This window comes from Choloepus didactylus, chromosome 1, assembly GCF_015220235.1.
Source record: "Choloepus didactylus isolate mChoDid1 chromosome 1, mChoDid1.pri, whole genome shotgun sequence".
Lineage (NCBI taxonomy): Eukaryota > Metazoa > Chordata > Mammalia > Pilosa > Megalonychidae > Choloepus > Choloepus didactylus.
This window is the reverse complement of record NC_051307.1, coordinates 206,823,895-206,841,611: the sequence shown is the minus strand read 5'-3', so window position 1 is coordinate 206,841,611 and position 17,717 is coordinate 206,823,895. Positions and strand designations below refer to the sequence as shown.

The window sequence follows — 17,717 nt, the reverse complement described above, 5'->3', positions numbered from 1 at the left end:
ATTTTGCCATTCTAAGGTGATAACCCAGTTAGCAGCCAGAACAATTCAGCATAATTCAGTAACATGAGACTAACAGGAAGCAGGTGCTGCTCCGGAGTGATTGAGCACCACCTTTGAAAAGTGGGCTCAGCAACTCACCTTAGGTTTAAATGCAATGACTTTCAAAACCATCTCGACGGTGAACACCCCAGTGAAGACCATGTTTAGAATGTCCATGGCATCATTAAACATCCTGGACTGCTCATAGTGCTATAAATGAAGACAGAGCACAATTCTCAAACGCTCATTCCAGAGACTCATAAAAGAAGACTCCCCCAGCCCTCTAAGCCCTGCAGCTGTGCTGTGCTCACACATGGAGGCAGCCTCTACCAGTCCAGCACCTTTTCTGAACAATTCAACAGGCACTGAGAGGCCACGTGGTTAACCCCCTACAAAGCTCAGGTGGTCCTTGGCAAGATGAGGCATAGGGAAATTATGATGTAATAACGAAGGGGAAAAATACATCAATTTTCTTTGCTCAGGATAAACAGAATTTACCCTTTTCTTATAGCAGGCTTCACATTTGAGGCCTTGACCAAGGCACCATACAATAATTGCCAAAATGTCTATGAATAAAGGCAGAATTTGGTTAAGGAAAAATTTTATGTCACTCAGGTCTATATTTAATAAAAGGCAGTACTACCTTGAATTCGCACCTTTCCCCAGCACAAAACACTAACAGCGTATGGTCCTTTTCATTCATAAGGAATTCTTAAATTTAAGAAAAGTGCCAGAAAATGTATCCTTGACTAACCTTAGACCACTGAGGGGGGTGATCTGATCTGTACAAGTTCATAAAGTCAGTGAGAAAACTGGATTTATACCTTGGTCTCTGCTTCTTCTCCTACTGTAGTATCTACTGGCAAATATAACTTCTGAAAAAGTCTACTGCTAATATTGCATTGTAATCTGACTTAGCCAATTAAACCTGCATTCCTTGCCCCTAAAGGTAAGCAAGAAGTAACTGAAAAGTGGGTCAAACTCAACACTTTCTGAATTAGGAAACTCCCCACCACCATACTAGGAGCTCCATGAGGACAGGAATGTGACATGTTTTGTCTGTCAACATTTAGTGTTTAACACTCAGACAGGGAGTACCTAGCTTAACACTTATCTCTGAGGTAAGTACCATAGGTATTCTCATTTGACCACTAAAGAAAGCAAGTCTCCGGGAATTTAAATAATTTTCTCAAGGTCACACGGCTGGTAAGGAGTAGAATTAGGATCCAAACCTCTAACCCTAGAGCTTTAGTCCTCAACCAATACCTGGCCACAAGAGACCCATAGTATATGTTTACAGAATTGAGTGCTACACTCAGGCTCCATGGAAATATTCTCTACAACGATGCTGAACACTCTTTTAAACAAAAGAGCAACCTTAAACTCCTACCATGACAATGTTAATTAGCATGGAAATATGGCCAGACTATAGCCCAGACCCAGCAGAAAATCAAACTCATCTTCTTGCAAGTGGGGTGGCATTTCACCTTCAGAATTAAGGGCATGGGGCATGGGGCTGTGCAGAAGGCCCAGACTTCATCCCCACAGCTGTCTCCATTTTTACCTGCATGGCCAAGCAGAGTGTGTTGAGCATGATGAGGACAAACATCATGTATTCAAAAGGCGAGGAGTTCACCACGTACCAGAATTTGTACTGGTAGGGGTTTTTGGGAATGTATCTTCGCAAGGGACGGGCTTTCAAGGCGTATTCAACACACTGACGCTGCAATGGCAGAAAAGAGCAAAATAGGGTTCTGAGTACTAATCTGGAAAGAAGACAGAGTTTCTGCTTTGAAAAGGCCAATACAACACCTACTGGGAAAGGACCATGGATGACGGCAGAAACTACTATGAGCAATCATCCTTTCTCCCACTGGCACTGCTCTGAGTCACAACAAAGGGTCCCTACCTCCTACTTGCATTGCCTTATCTGATCCTCACACCAACACTGAGGGTAAACAGAGCACCCATTTGGCCTCCATTTTACTGATTTACAAAAGTGGGGTTCAGAGCATTTAACTGTCTTGAGTGAGGTCCTGCAGTGAATAAGCAGAGGAGTGAGCACTTGACTCAGGCCTTTTCCTTTAGACCAGTGAACTATCTCTGTAGTTCTCAAGCCGCTACTGTCCTCCAGGAAAAGAAACAATGAGAGGCACAGGAATCCTCAGGAACCAGAGAGGCTGGGCTTACTCCCTGAGACTGACTGATATGAGGCACCTCTCAGCAGCCAGAACGTGTTGACCATAGCATATCATCATGAGCTATCAATGTGTCTCTCTGGGAGCTTTTGAGACTAGGGACCTAGCTGTGCTAATATCATGTGGTAAGTAATGATGGTTGAAGTGAACTCAGGTCAAGGCCCAGTCAGAGCATTCTCGTCCCACTCACACTGGACGCTATTTGTCCATTCTATGCAGCAAACCCAGAGGGGTCCTCCAGTCCTGAGAATCTTCAGCTCAGCACCAGAGCCCTAGTTGCTTTAGACTCTAGTCCTGTCAACCACTCCTAGTTTTGACTCTGGGTTCTAATTTCAGGCCAGTTCCCTATGTCTGGGACCTGGTTCTGCCCTGACCTCACATGCTGACTCCAGGGACCCCCAATTCGAGCCTATTATAGAGCATATTTACATCTCTAGCTCTTCATGGTGTCCTGGGCCTGGGCCTTGCTCTGATACCCCTCTTCCTAGGGCAGGCAAGGAGCTGGGCCAGACCTCCCTCTGTTACTAACGCGCTCTGCAGGGACATCCTGACCCCTCAAAGCAGTATCTTCCTACAAACCAAGCCAGCATTATCCTCCAGTTTCCCCCAGTAGGTTCACCTGCAGCCCAGGACAGACTGCCTCATCATGCAATGGCCATTTCCCTTCAGGAAGCCCAGGCTTGCAGAGCATTCTTGTTCACTATGTCATCATCAAAACAAAGATGCTACTGATAGATGACCTAGGGAAACTCCTCAGAAGAGAAACTAGAAAGCACAGATTTACTTTACAGCTGAAAGGAACCCCAATTTCAAGTTAAGGAACAAGCCCCAGAGAGCACTGATGATGTACCCAAAGTCACAAGCAGGTCCAGGTAGAGCTGGACTAGAATTCAGGCCTCCCAGTTTCCTTGCATCATCATATAATCAGAATGAAAAGCCCTACTTTTTCTACTTTTTTTTTTTTTTTTTTTTTTTTTTAAATCAGATTGGCTAAAACAACGTGCTAGGTAAAGAGAGACTGATGTCAGTGCAATCTTAGTCCCAAGTTAATAGTTAGCAACTTTCCGTGAGGTAGTATTATAGGGTAATTCCCCCTAAGTCAGAGATTCTCAACTGGGGGCAATATTGTTCCCCAAGAGACATTTGGCAATGTCTGGAAATGTTTTTGGTTGTCACAACTCAGGGAGGGGTGCTACTGGCATCTAGTGGGCAAAGGCCAGGCATGCTGCTAAACATCCTACAAAGCATGGGAAGCACAACAAAGAATTACCCAGTCTAAAATGTCAATAGCTCCAAGGTGAGAAACCCTGCTCTAAGTGGATATAAGATTGTCCCTCATTAAGGACTGTGGACACTTGAGTGGGGGCTTTCTGGCTCCTAGCCATAGCACCCCTAAAGATTCTGGACTGTCACTAGTGGGTAGTGACCTTGGAAAGTGGCCTATGTCTTCTTTGATTTCTCACCCACAGGTCTAGGGATGGATTTCATAATTAAGTCTAATCTGTATTTGGGAACCTAACTGACAGCAGTGATGACTCAAAACGTCTGAGTGTGCTCTGAACAGGACCCAAGCACCAGGGACAGACAACAGGTAGGTGTCCTTCTCTGTGCATGGGGGAAAGCAGCCAAAAGACAGGGCACTTCCCTCTTACTCGAGGGACAGAAGCCCAAACAGTGTGTGACTTTAACCTGATTTTTGTCCAGCTCACAGTTCTTATACTCTTTTTCTCCCTGCTCCTGAAATGTAACGATGACAAATCCCACAAAGATGTTCATCATAAAGAAAGCCACGATGATGATGTAGATGATGAAGAAGATGGAGATCTCCACTCGATAGTTGTAAATCGGGCCGACATTCTCTCCATTTGAGTCAATGGCTTTATACAGTAACCTGGAGAGCAGAAAAACAGAGTGAGCACCTCTCAACCCCACTCAGCCTCAGTAGCTCAGCCCTGCTGTCTTCCCAGATGTCTCCCTCTTTCGTACTCTTCCCATGAACACTGACTGTCAAACACCTTGCTGAGGGCCCACTCTGAGGCCCCTGAACACAAGCCTGGCCTCTGGGGTGTCACCCTCAGCATCAGGTCCCGTCAGCCCAGCACTTGGAAAAAGGAGCATCTGGGGTATGTTAGAAATGACTGACTGTTTTAATGACTAAAAACCAAAAGATTTTGTAAATATTCAATAATGCAACTTTTTGTTATAAATAGGAGAATATCACATGCAAGACAGTAGTGGAAGTAAAAACTGTATACACAACTGGAAAAGACATATAAGCAACAAACCAGTGTATCTTCAAAGAACTAGGAGAGGTTCCCCAAACTTAAAATTAAATATATACCAAAAATAAAGTTGAATATATGCCAAGAAGAACTCTTAACAGGAGGAGGGATGTAACTGTGACACCCCCGGATTCCATTTACTCCCATTCTGATGCTGATTCAACACTTCTGGGGCACCCACCCCAAGGGTGGCACTGTGCTAGACACTTATACATCCTCTCACTTAATCCTCACATCCACTGGAAAGGCAGACATTACTCTCATCCTCATTTTACGGACACTCAGAGAGGGAAATAAGTGCCCAAGGTCATATATTCTCTCAGTGGCTGAGCCAGGAGTTAAACCCAGTTTTTCTGAATTCCAAGTCCCATGTTTGTTTCATTACCCCTCATCTGCTGCCCTGATTTGCTCAAACACAGTCTTCAAAACCTGAGACTGCAGCCAGTGTCTCTGTAGGGACAAGGGTCTTACTCCATGCTTCTCTTCTCTCCAAGACCAGTTTCTTAATGAACAATCCCTGCCCAGCTGTCGCTTTACTTCACAGAAAGTCCTGTAAATAGTCCTGACTCTCACATGCATCCAGAGAGTCCCACCAGCATGAGAGGAGCACCCTTATGTACATGTGTATGTTCTGATGGCAGGAGCTGGGGATTTGTGTAGGGGGCTTCTGAGGGCAGAGGGTAATGCAAAGAAAGGTATGAGATAATTACATGGAACTTTGAACAGGAAGTGAGATCTGGGGGGTTTGTATAGGTTAGTATGAAATAGTGACACATCCCAAAATAATTTGGGCAGAGAACAAAAATTTTCCCCCTGAGGAGCTGGGGGAAAATGTGGAAGGGTTGGGACTTCCTCACCTGGGTTGTTGCTGATGTTCTCACAAACATTGAGGACTGACGATTTGGTATGCCAAACCCTCGATCTTGGGACTTGCCCTTATGAAGCTTGTTACTGCAAAGGAGAGGCTAAACCTGCTTATAATTGTGCCTAAGAGTCTCCCCCTGAGTGCCTCTTTGTTGCTTAGACATGGCCCTCTCTCTCTCTCTAACTGAGCCACTTTGGCAGGTGAACTCACTGCCCTCCCGACTATGTGGGACCTGACTCCTAGGGGAATAAATCTCCCTGGTAATACAGGATATGACTCCCAGAGATGAATCTGGACATGGCATCATGGAATTGAGAACATCTTCTTGACCAAAAGGGGGATGTGAAATGAAACAAAGTAAAATTTCAGTGGCTGAGAGATTTCAAACGGAGTCAAGAGGTCACTCTGGTGGGTATTCTTATGTACTATATAGGTATCCCTTTTTAGGTTTCAATGTATTGGAATAGCTAGAAGTAAATAATTGAAACTATCAAACTCCAACCCAGTAGCCTTAAATCTTGAAGACAATTGTATAACAATGTAGCTTACAAGGGGTGACAGTGTGATTGTGAAAGCCTTGTGGATCACACTCCCCTTATCCAGTATATGGATGAAAGAGTAGAAAATGAGGACAGAAACTAAGTGAAAAATAGGGTGGAATGGTGGGAGGGGGTGATGATTTGGGTGTTCTTTTTTATTTTTATTTTTTATTCTTCATTTTATTCTTTCTGATGTAAGGAAAATGTTCAAAAATAGATTGGGGGTGATGAATGTGCAACTGTAAGATGGTACTGTGAACAGTTGATTGTGTACCATGGATGACTGTATGGTATGTGAATATATCTCAGTAAAACTGAATTAAACAAAACAAAACAAAACAAAACTGAGGGTTCCCTGGTAAAGAAAAAAAAGAAAGAAAGATATGAGAGACTCTCCCTTGTGTATTCTACCTTCCTCCTTCTTTCTGGTTTACTTACTTTATCCATCAAAATCCTTGCCATTCTCCTATTCAGTACATCTATGACACACCAGGCTCTCCTGCCTACTTTCACCACCTGACACCCTGACCAGATTTGGGGTCTCTGAAGGGAGGAACCATATTTAGACAACTCTGTTTTTCCCACAGTGCTTAATCCAGCCTGTTCCGTGGAACAGGTATCAGGAGCATGCTTTATGAAGGAGTGAGTGAATGCATCAGTGAAAGAAATGGTACACTGGCAGCAATCCATGCCTGGAATATGTTAGTACTCAATAAGTACCTATTGAGCGAATGAATGAATGGCTTAGGACACTATCAAGACTCTCTTTAGGAACCATGGAATGGCAGCTTTATTATGTGACTACCAATGGGAATTTGCATCACAAATACTTCTTCCACTTCCTATTCCCATCCAGAGTGGCTCCATGGGAGCCAGCTGACACAACCCCTGCCTGTATCCTATACTATCCCTGCTTCAAAAATTCAGAGCCCTGCCAGGTGGTCACAAGGGTTAATCACTTGCCTAATCAGACAGAAGAGCCCTGTGGGCCAAGAAGTGATTGATAAGTGATTCAAGTTAACAATCACAGGGAAAGCCTGTGACTATGGAGAAAAGAAATGGGACTCATTCCAGGAGAGATGGTTCAGCCCAGGGTCCCCAGAGAAGCAAGATGGAGAGGGAAGCAGAGAGAACCCTTGCTCCCAAAGCCTCCCCCAAAGACTACATTCTCTACACTTACGCAGGCCAACCCTCAAATGTGGAGACTGTGAAAAGCGCCATCATAGCAGAAAGGACGTTGTCAAAGTTGAAGTCACTATTTTGCCAGATCCTCTCACGAACCACAGGGTTATCAACCTCCCCATCCTTGTAGAGAATGAAAAGCCCCCTAAAGAGGAAAGAGAAGTGTGGGTCATCTTGGCTTCTTATGTGAATGGTAAAAATAGCATTAAATCAGTCCCATGTGGCCAAATCTCCACCTCCACACACTGCCACACTCTGCCTGTCTACTCTAGTGTTCAAGTAACTACTAGGGTGATGTGTAGTCTCCAGACCAACAAGGTGGATACCCAGCATATTGCTGTTAACAAATGAAAACTACCCAACAGTAAATATTTCCCATATACAATGGGCTTAAAGTATATTTTGAAGAATCAAAAGCTTCAGCAATGGAGAATTCCATAAACTCTGTGGAATAAGTACAAGTATATTCTTATCTGCATTTTAGTTTTAATCAAATTCCCTCTCTTCATACTAACTATATTCCTAATTTTCTTTCTAAGAGAATTCCATACCTTCTGGCACACAACATTTCTCACAGAATTTCACTTCTGGAGGAACCAAAGAGATAAAGTCCAATGTTTTTATTTTACAGATGAAGAAGCAGAGACAGAGAGAGGAAAGGAAGAGTGTCTCCATTTTGCCACCCATTGCTCAACTCCAGGAGTGCCATCTGCCGCACAGCCTGTGTGATGGTGCCTCTGGAGTCGCCCAGTCCACAGTCAACTTTGTAACTGGTGCTCTTTGCACCATCCCATCTGCTCACAAAGAAACCCCAAACCAACACAAGGGGTGTAAGCAGCCAAACCTCAGTTACCTCTCTGAAGGACAGAAACATGGACTCCTACACAGTCTAAAAAGTGTAGGCAATGGTTTCTGTGTCTGCTTTACTATTCTTCTGGATATCTGTTAATAAGAAGTGTGGATATTTACCACCCCGTTTCTCCTCTGCCTGCTCTTGGGAATGGAAATACACCCAAACTGTGGGCATGAGGAGCAAGAGCAGAGAGGAAGCCTGGAAAATCTGTCAGAGAGGGGAGCTGGCTCATGAACACATGGGAGACGAGCTTTGAGTTTTGATTTGGGGAGAAATCATCTATGTTGCTAAAGGGGGATTTCTTTGATATTTCATAATTGTTAGGTCAGTTTTATCCAGTTTTAGATTCCATACTAAACATCAAAAGACATCTATCTAGAATGAGCTGGTTTCGTCTCCTTTATGACAAAAGCTTCTGAAATGCTAGCATGAGCAAATCCTTGGGATTTTCTACTTGTTCTTCCAAATTTTCTACCCTCACTTCTAAGGCACTCACTTGCATTCTTCAGGGTTACTTTTGGCTTCATCTGTGCAGCGATAGAACTTTCCCTGGGTACAAAACAAATAAACGGACCAAGTCAATAGGCGTCTCTCTAAAGAAATCAGCTGGGATTTAATGCTTGAAGGCATTTTCCCTCTACCTTGAACAACTGGACTCCAATGCAGGCAAACATGAATTGGAGAAGGGTGGTGACGATCATGATGTTGCCAATTGTCCGGATGGCCACAAAGACACACTGGACAACGTGCTGCGGAGAAAAGAGTGGGGAGAGGATGGAGAAGCTTTACTTTCCCTTGTTATTTTAGCCACGAGGGAAACTAAGGTTTATGAATACCAGGCAAGAGTTTCAATATTTGTGTGTATTTTTATATGATTTTCCAATTTTTCAGTGCCTTGTGCTTTGCTTTTTAGGTAATCTGAGAGAACTTCCCACAGTGTACCATGGGTACTTATGAGGAGCACTCTGTAAGTGGGCCCCTCCTTGGTTTCCTCCAAAGCAGTTAATTTAGTCAGAATAAATGTTATGGAGTGTACACTGCCTGGCACACAGGCCCAAAGGCTTCCCCCACCCCATGAAGGAAAATATAACCTCCCACTGGCCTTTGTACAACATGCATGAGAGTAAATTTAAGGACTAAAAGAAAGGCAAGGAAATATTAACAATAAAAAGTAAATTAACAGCAATCATGTAGCTAAAAATATCTTCATAAAAATAAAGAAAATAAATAATAATTTTAAAAATCCTATTGGCACTCTTTTCAAATATGTAACCCACTTTAAAATCCACCAAGCCTCAGAAAAGTCAGTAATTACAGCTAACCCCAATCCAAGAAAGCCCAGCCTGGAGGAGAGGAATCAAAACCTTAAGTCCTTTAGCTCTGTTGATTGCCCTTAGGGGCCTCAGGACCCTTAAGACCCTCAGAATCTTCACAACGGAGATGGCACTGGATCTAAGGAAAAGAGCAGATAAAAAGTAATCTCAATACTTTGAGATTAATTTTTTCACTTGAACGTTGCCTTAGTACCACTACACAACTTGCATGGGACCTACGGGGAGCTCAGCTAATCTCTCCCATGGCTTATATACAATCACTAGTCTTCTCCTTCCAGTCCTAGACAGGACTTCCCAAGCCAGGTGTGTGAGCACTCACAGAAGCCCTGATTTAAGTGCAGCTAACCTTGGCAGACATATAATTTATGAATTTGCTTTGTCCTTTTCTCTTAATGTAAACATTAGGCAGTACTTGGGTTTTAGGCTTTAGTTTTGGGGGTTTGTTTAAGTTTAGAAACCTACTGCAATGCTTTGGTGCTAGGTATTCTCTGGCCTTCAAGAAGTTCACAGTCTGGTGGAAGAGATGGGCAACTGCAACCCAGACAATAGGGGTAATTGTAGTGTACTCTGCTAAGGGAGTACAATCTGGGGAGATAGCTTGGAAGGCCCCCTAGGAAAATGGTGTCCAGGTAAGTCCCAAAGGAGGAGTAGGGGTTAGCTAGTCAAAAGAGAAAGGGCTGTAGGCTGAGGCACCAGCATGTACAAAGGCCCTAGATGAGAGTGAATGTAGCACATACGCAGCCCCACAAACGGTTTGGTGTGGCTAGAGCACATGCCCAGGAGGAAGGGGCAAGGGCTGCAGCTCGCAAAGATAAGTACAGCCTGCGAGTTTATTGGAGTTGCAGAGATACAAGTGAGAATGTCCTTCCAAGCTATGACTACATGGTTCCCTCCCTTTAGGCAGCAACAGTGAACTAAAACAGAAGGCTTTTTCGGGCAGGGGTCCTTGGTATTCTGAGGGAGAGAAAGTCTCTCCATCTGCCTTTAACTTAGAAGTCACGGGCGTCGGCTCTTATAGGGAGTACTGATGGTCAGCACCTGAGCAGAGATACTTATACGCCAGCAGGAAAGCGAAGTCACACCTGGAAGCTCCCACTGGTGCTGTTGCATCAGAACCCTGGGCATGGCAGGCAGGTAGTGTTCAGTCTTGGAGATTCCCCATCAGAAATCCCTAACTGCCATGGAAAGGAACTGGGGCCCTGATTTTCAGCTTCAGCCTCCTCCTAGCAGAAACATTTTAGAGGCCAAATGAAAAGGGTCATAGCAGATGCTGCATCCTGGAGATCAAGGGATGTCTTGAATGTCCAAGCTAAAAGAGCCGAGGAGGTTGTCTAGTCCTGGCCCTCCTCTATATAGAAGGGAAACTGAGAGCTGAGTGGGAAAGATGCCCTCAAGGTCTTGGAGCCAGCCTCTGGAAGAACCCAGGGCTAGAACTAGCTTTCTTTCCTCCCAGTCAGTCAAAACCTCTTTCACCCTCTGTTGAAAGCACATTTCACAGAGAATAAGAAACACAACTTAGCAGTAGGAATGAAAAGAAAACAGAAACACAAGAAAATATTCATTGTTCCAATGCTTAATTTCTGCAAATTAAGTATCCATGGATAACTACATGTAATCATCAAAACATTGCCCTTTATAATTATGTTGGAATTCCTTATGAAACCATCCTGCCAATAGTCCTGGGAACAAATGAATGAATGGACAAACATGCACACACGTGCACACACACACCAGAATACTCACTGGATCCCAAATGACACCAGAGACACTCCAACAACCAGCATATCCAGCAAATTGAAGTAGTTCCTGCAGAATGCCCCTTTGTGGAGGAAAGCTCCAAAAGTCGTCATCTATAAGCAGAATCATGGGTGATTTATTGTTTTTTCTCTCCAGAGGGAAAGAAACCTTAGCTCTCTACAAAACCTTGAGAAAATTATGACTCTATTAACAAGGTATATTAGGAAGCCAGAAATGTAAATCCAACAGGGCTGAATAGCCAACTAGTTTGCTTAAACAAAAGTGAAAAAGGGGCAGCTTATTTCAGTTATATTTTAAAAGAGGCAAATTTAGACTTTATTACAGTGATGACAGATTTCAAATACAAATACATTGTTAGCACGTCCAAAGAGCCCTGGCCCAGGAGAGAGTCCATATGACTCTGTCAGAATGAAATCACTTCCCAGACAATGCAGCTTTCCCACAAAACGCCAGCTCCTGGCTTCAATCTTCCCAGTGTAGGCTAGAAAGAGAGCTGGAGTACAGAGTGCTCACTGGTTCTATTTACACAGAAATCATCATTTTCTCACGTTAGCCCTTTCTTGCTCCTAAGGGTCCTTAGTGATACATCCATTTTAAACTGCTCCTCCAAGTCAACTTACTCTACCATGTGCAAGCTGTGGCTAGGAAGCTGTCATATGGAGCCCCACCTAAGTGATTCGCAGTGCTTTCTAGGGACATGCCACATGTAACTGGAGCATGTACTATGGGTACTCCGATGAGGTTTCTACTGGCTATGAAAAAACTCAGAGTTTACTGTTATATTAAAAAGGCGGGAGGCACGCTCATTTAAGTACAGGAAAGGAGAGGCAGGGTTGAAATAATTACATTGAACCATATGCTACTGCTAATATTCAACCATTTTTAACCTACAAGAATAACAATTTTATATAGTTTAGCCAAATAACCAAATAGCCCTCTAATCTTCCACCAGGAGCAACCACTTCTGATGTTAGACATTTTTCCATTTTCTGAATCCTTTTTGTTCTAGTTTATTTTCCACTCTCTGAAAATACCTTTAAAATAGAGAATGGCTTACACGGGTTAAATCGCTGAGACAAATATACAGAAATTAAAAAGCCACAATCTTTTTTTTTTTTAATAAATAATTTTGTAACTCATTTGCCCCAAAGCCCAAGATAGCTATATTCATTTAGCAACTTAAAAATGTGAGAAGTAAAATAAAAACTCAATTAACCAGGCTAACAGACTAAGTAGAGTATTTCTCCATTGAGTTCACAGAGAAGGCAATTTACCAAAAAAGGCAGCAGCTGTTCTCAGGAGCAAGCGAAAGCAGAGTGTCCCCACACCCCAACCCCTGTGCATTCTGCATCTTTACTCTATCATGGAGACCACTGTTAGAATCTGGTCACTGACTCTCTTAGGAGAGAACTGTCAACCAAATTCACTGGCTTAAAGGCAGAAAAGTAAGCTCGAATTTTTAGAAGATTTCTAACAAAGATTTAAACAGAGATTGGTAGGTTGGTTGGTTTTGTGCTAACGTTTTTATTAACACCACAACTGAATACCTCATTCCCTGACAATGTTAATTGAGCCTTCATTTAATAAAAGATTTTGTGAAGAGCCCAAGTTCCACAGTGGTCTAGCATGAAACACATTTTTCCTGAGACGCACACAAAAAAACTCAAAACAGTTTAAAGGAAATGGTGGTGGGAAGTCTTCACTTCCTAGGATGTCTCCCTGCGAGGAGCCATGACTGTCCTGACAGTTCCCATGGGCCCCGTTTCCCCAGGAGCGCAATGACCCATGACCCATGGTGCTCAGCAAGTCGTAGGGTGTCTGAGCTCTCTGCTGTTGGTTTCCAGAACTCTGAGTATTTAAGAAATGAGGTCACCCATAGGATATGCTTCAAAATCAGTACACAAACTACATGCGGCAAATGGCAACTGTTGGTTTATGCATGGGCAGTACATTTAGGTTGCTCTGTCCAAAGGGTACTCTTTTCCTTTGTGTAAATGTAAGCCCATCCATTACAACAGATATAAGATATATTAACACAAATAGACTGAAGTTATCTTGCAAGTACTGTTGCAAGAAAATAGTGTATTACTATTTCAGGCCACTAAAAACATGATTCAGTCAGACAAATGAAAAAAGATATGTTCCCTTCATAGGACAAATGTTTTTCCTCTGACTTTGATGTTAGGAAGGAGGGAAGAAAGTTCACACATAGTGATATATCTGTTATCAGCTGACAAATGTCAGAGGATATAAAAACAAAAAGGAACAAAATATAATTCCCAATCACTTTCATGAGCAAAGGTAGCTAATACATGCATTCAAAGGTTAAAAAGAAACAGCAAAAACAAGTTGGCATGGTTACAGAAAAATTCTTTGGTTAAAAAATAGTTTAGCTTGATCACAGAAGACAAAAAAAAAAAATGAGAATGAAAGTCAAACGCACTTCAAGCTTTTTTCCTGTGTGCCACACACAGGAGTGGGTCTCTTAAACACACTGCTATGTAACCTGTTACCTTCAAAATGATCTCAAATGCAAAAGCACCAGTGAAGACATAATCTGCGTAACCTAGCATCTGGAAGGTAAACAAAGAATTGCAACTATTATTGCTACAGCTGCTTTAAAATACATGAGGATCAATGAAAAATCCATTACCTTTAACAGGATTTCGACAGTAAAGATGGCTGTGAAAGCATAGTCAAAGTAACCCAGTATCTGCAAGGTACAACATGTGGAAATGAGAAAAAGACATCCAGACAAACTTTGACAGCTACGTGCCCAAGAGGAGAACCCATGCGTGCATTCAGAGACCAGTTCTCCCAGGATGACCCTGCCACTCTGGAGTTAAGTGCAGAAATCCTTACAACTGCTCCACATTCGTCTGATTACAGCTCCTCTTTATGACCAAAAAAGAGTGTTTTGTAATCCTTACCTCCTTTAAACACTCATGCTGACTCACTTACCAGTCTCCTGTCTGGAACAGATAGAGGCTCATTTCTAAAAGTGCTTTATTAATAACCACTTATCAGAGCACTATATCTACCGATTCCTTGTGGAACCAGATAAATTAGACTCAGTATTATTTTGGATTTGTAACTGCTTTTTTGGCAGAATGAAGTAGTCTGTCATTCAGCTGAACTTCAGATTGGTTGAGAAATGTAAATAAAGATGTTAGTGGCATCAAACAGATCCAGAAGCTTCCATGTGTCCTCTCTCATTCCAGCCCATTTAATAGGGAGTAAACACTGATGGGCTAGGTTGGTTAAGTTTGCAAGGAATAGCTTATTATCCTTTTCCTCCTGCCCATTGCTTTCCATCTAATTCTGCTCTCTCCCAATACTGGTGTTTTACCTCACTGGGCTCACTCAGATAACAGACTGACTTGGCCTTTGAATAAGAATAATTAACAGTCCAGGCTACTTCATCAGCACTCCTGGAAATACCATCTATTATGCAGCTACAGAGGCCTGCTAACCCCTTCTGGGCTCCCAACATCTCCTCAGAGCTGGTGGTGGGAGTTAAGGGGAAGGTGAGCCAGAAGCAAGAAGACCGACCATTCATATGGGGCTGTTCACAGGAAACTGCTTGCCTACATGACAACTCTGTTCTCTAGTTGTGAAAGAACTGAAAAGATCAGAGCTGGGAGGGACCTGGAAACCACCCAGGTCAACTCCATTCATTTAACAGAAGTGCATGCTGGGAACAAGGTGGGGGACACTTGCTCAGGACACACAGCAAGCTACAAGCCTTGCTGAGCAAGAAGCTGAGCCCCTGAAGTTTGGTCTAGAGCCACAGGGCACTCTTTGTTTTAAGTAGGTGGTCCACCCTAGGGTAATGCTTTACTGCATCTGTTACAGTAAGGTGAGGACCTCTGCTCCAAAGCCCAGCTCTCCTTTGATGACAGTCTCTCTTTAAAGGGTATTCATTTTCCAAACAGCTTCTGGTTCTGGATCTATAAATTTTATCTGAACACTTCCCTGTATTTTTGTTTCTGGTCAGGCAATGAAAGGCATTTTCCATTACATTATCAGGACCCTCTCACTTTCTCCTCATTCCTTCCTAGGTCACAGCAAAACCATTACTGTTGAAAGCACTTGGGGTAGCCAAGAAGACACTGTTGCCTACAAGTCAACAAGTCAAACTGATGCCTAGGGGTCAAAGTTCTTACACTTAAGTAGTTCTTACCTTCCATTCTCTTTTTTTCACTAAGAATTCAGCTAAGGTTATTTTAAAAACACAGCAGTGTTTTAAAATTAATATACATCCATATACATCCATTTTTAAAAAGAATAGTAACATTCTTGGGAAGAAGCAACAGGGAGATAACTCATTGAGAAGTGATTATAACAAAAAACTAAGAACATGAGGTTCCAATGTAAATTAATTCCTTGTCAATCTAATGTACGAGACTAGCTCCTAACCTAGGTGTCACCCAGGTTACAAACAGCAAAAAGCTGTGAACTCTTGTGTCTCATTTTTATGATGGAACTCAAAGACCCAGAGGTTATTTTTCCATTTGAATGTTTAGATAGGATGGCCTGGGGAATCTCTAACAAAAGCCCTAATCTGTGAAATACAGGCCTAAGACAGGCTCAAGGGCCTTCATCTTTACATCGGTACCAACAAGCTGCCTTGGGGGGAAGTTCCTTTCACCTTCTTCACATCAGAGCATGTGTTTTATCAATCTGATAGATTGGAATTGCCAGGATTCAAAACCAAGAACACTAGAAATGGAAACAAACAGCATAAGGGCTTGGCTGTCAGGACAGAGTGATCTGGTCATTTGATTTCATCCTCAAGTCTCTAAAAATCTGATGGATGGAAAGCAGCACCAACCAGGCACAGGAGCAATGCCTGATGGCCTCACACACTTGCTAGGCTTCCTTCTCCTTGGAGGGTTTCTTGATAATAACCTGAACTTTCACTGTAATATCTAGGCCACACAGTCACCAGGCTACTGGCCTTCTGAAACCATCTTGCCTTCAGATTTTCTCAGTGCTGAATTGGCTGCACTGCTAAGAAGGAACTGCTTAGGCAAGAATTAATTTATGTACAAGTTTCTTTCCAACCTGGGTACAGTGAAAGGACATCCCTAACTTTTGAAACTGAATAATAATAGAAATCGTAACCCTCTACTTGTTTTCTTAGTATAATCACCTTCTGCCCAACCAAAACATACAGTTGTTCCTCTCCACTAAACCACTCAATTCAACTACCTATCATTTCACTAAGATGTTTTTCTCTTCAGGAACAGAGCCAAGTAACTTTATGAATTTAAGTCCATGTAAGATATGTCTTCCCCACCAACCCTAAATAAGAGCTCCTGGACATGTGACACACCTAGTTTCAATTTTACTTTTTCTCCCTGCTGTATGCTTCCACTGGGCAGAAATCTCCAAACAGGTGTGGATGTGAATTTCACTTTCACTAGGGAGGGAAAAAGAGGGCCAAAATGTTGGCAGCAAGGGGTGAAGAGGGAGAGAAGCAGGGGCCACAAACACAACATAAATTACTGCAGAATATTTAAAATGAAGCTCAAAATAATAATTCAATAAAAATTTGTACAGATAAAACCAAACCTCTCTGACACTGACAAAACTCAAGCATAAAATGTTTCAAGATGCATGGTAAGTCTACTCTAGCTTTTAGCCTCACAGGATTCCAAAGTCCCCATCTTGATGATGACCCCTCCCGTCCCTCCCCTCTCAGAGGCTTACGGTGTTCCGGAAGGAATGACTGCGGATGGGGTCCTCAGCAGCGAGGGCAGCACTGCTCAGCATGATGAAGACCAGGATGAGGTTAGTGAAGATGTGGTGGTTGATGAGCTTGTGGCAGCCCACGCGGATCCTGTGGGGGGAAAAGCCACAGCATGGACACAGTCCCAGACGGGGCCCGAGCAGATAGGCCAGAGCCTTCAGCATGCTGGGGGTCCTTGAGAGTGGGGCCACTCTGTGTGAGAGAGCAGGCAGAGGAGAGCTGTCTGCTCTGCTGCCCACGCCCCCAGCCAGGCAAATCGGAATGACCCATTTGCCCATGGACAGCAATCCCTGAGTTGTGGGCTGGGTGCTTCCACAGAGACTATTTCATTTATTCCTCAAAATTGGGTATTGCTAGTCTTCTAAAGACGGGGGTTAACTGAGGCTTAAGGATGTGAAGGAAATTTCTCAAGGTGGCAAAGCTAGTAAGGACCAGGGGGTGAGTGCCAATCCAGGTCTGTCTTATTCTGAAGTTTTCCACTATAACCTGAAGCCCAGTTACTTACTTTCCCTGCTTCTAGAAAGGAAACTGAAGTTAGATGTCATCTCAATAGCTCACAAAGAATGGGACAAATCCCTTTCTTGTGCTGCAGTTTGGCTGTATTAAAATATGCTCTGCAATATAATATAGGCTGGGTGAAATCTGGTACGTGGAGAAATTCTGACACAAATGTAATTTTTTACATTTTGGAGTTGGTCCATAAAAATCATTCCGTAGAATGTTAAATGAAAGTGACATTTGCTAAAATGGAAGAGTCTTATTGCACCATGTGATAGAACTCAGTCCTGAGGTCCTGTGAAGGAGGTAGGGCAGCACGTGCCCAGCACCCCATCTAACGATGGTTCTGTGGACCATCAGAACCTACTCTTGCTGTTTCTTGGTGTCCCACGGGCTAGTAAGTGACTGACCATC

The 17,717-nt window shown here is 43.1% G+C and overlaps 1 protein-coding gene across 3 annotated transcripts in view; it reads right to left on the bottom strand.

Annotated features, from left to right (window-relative positions):
- The window catches only part of CACNA1D (calcium voltage-gated channel subunit alpha1 D), a 459,890-nt gene that overhangs the window by 72,875 nt on the left and 369,298 nt on the right, over positions 1-17,717 (bottom strand). For all 3 annotated transcript variants that reach the window (XM_037798311.1, XM_037798303.1, XM_037798296.1), the window contains 10 exons: positions 16,766-16,895; positions 13,704-13,763; positions 11,036-11,142; positions 9,323-9,410; positions 8,600-8,707; positions 8,455-8,507; positions 7,104-7,250; positions 3,927-4,128; positions 1,604-1,762; positions 139-249 (listed from right to left, as the gene is read on the bottom strand). In XM_037798311.1, coding sequence (XP_037654239.1) covers positions 139-249; positions 1,604-1,762; positions 3,927-4,128; positions 7,104-7,250; positions 8,455-8,507; positions 8,600-8,707; positions 9,323-9,410; positions 11,036-11,142; positions 13,704-13,763; positions 16,766-16,895 — 1,165 coding nt within the window. The remainder of the gene's footprint in view (positions 1-138; positions 250-1,603; positions 1,763-3,926; positions 4,129-7,103; positions 7,251-8,454; positions 8,508-8,599; positions 8,708-9,322; positions 9,411-11,035; positions 11,143-13,703; positions 13,764-16,765; positions 16,896-17,717) is intronic.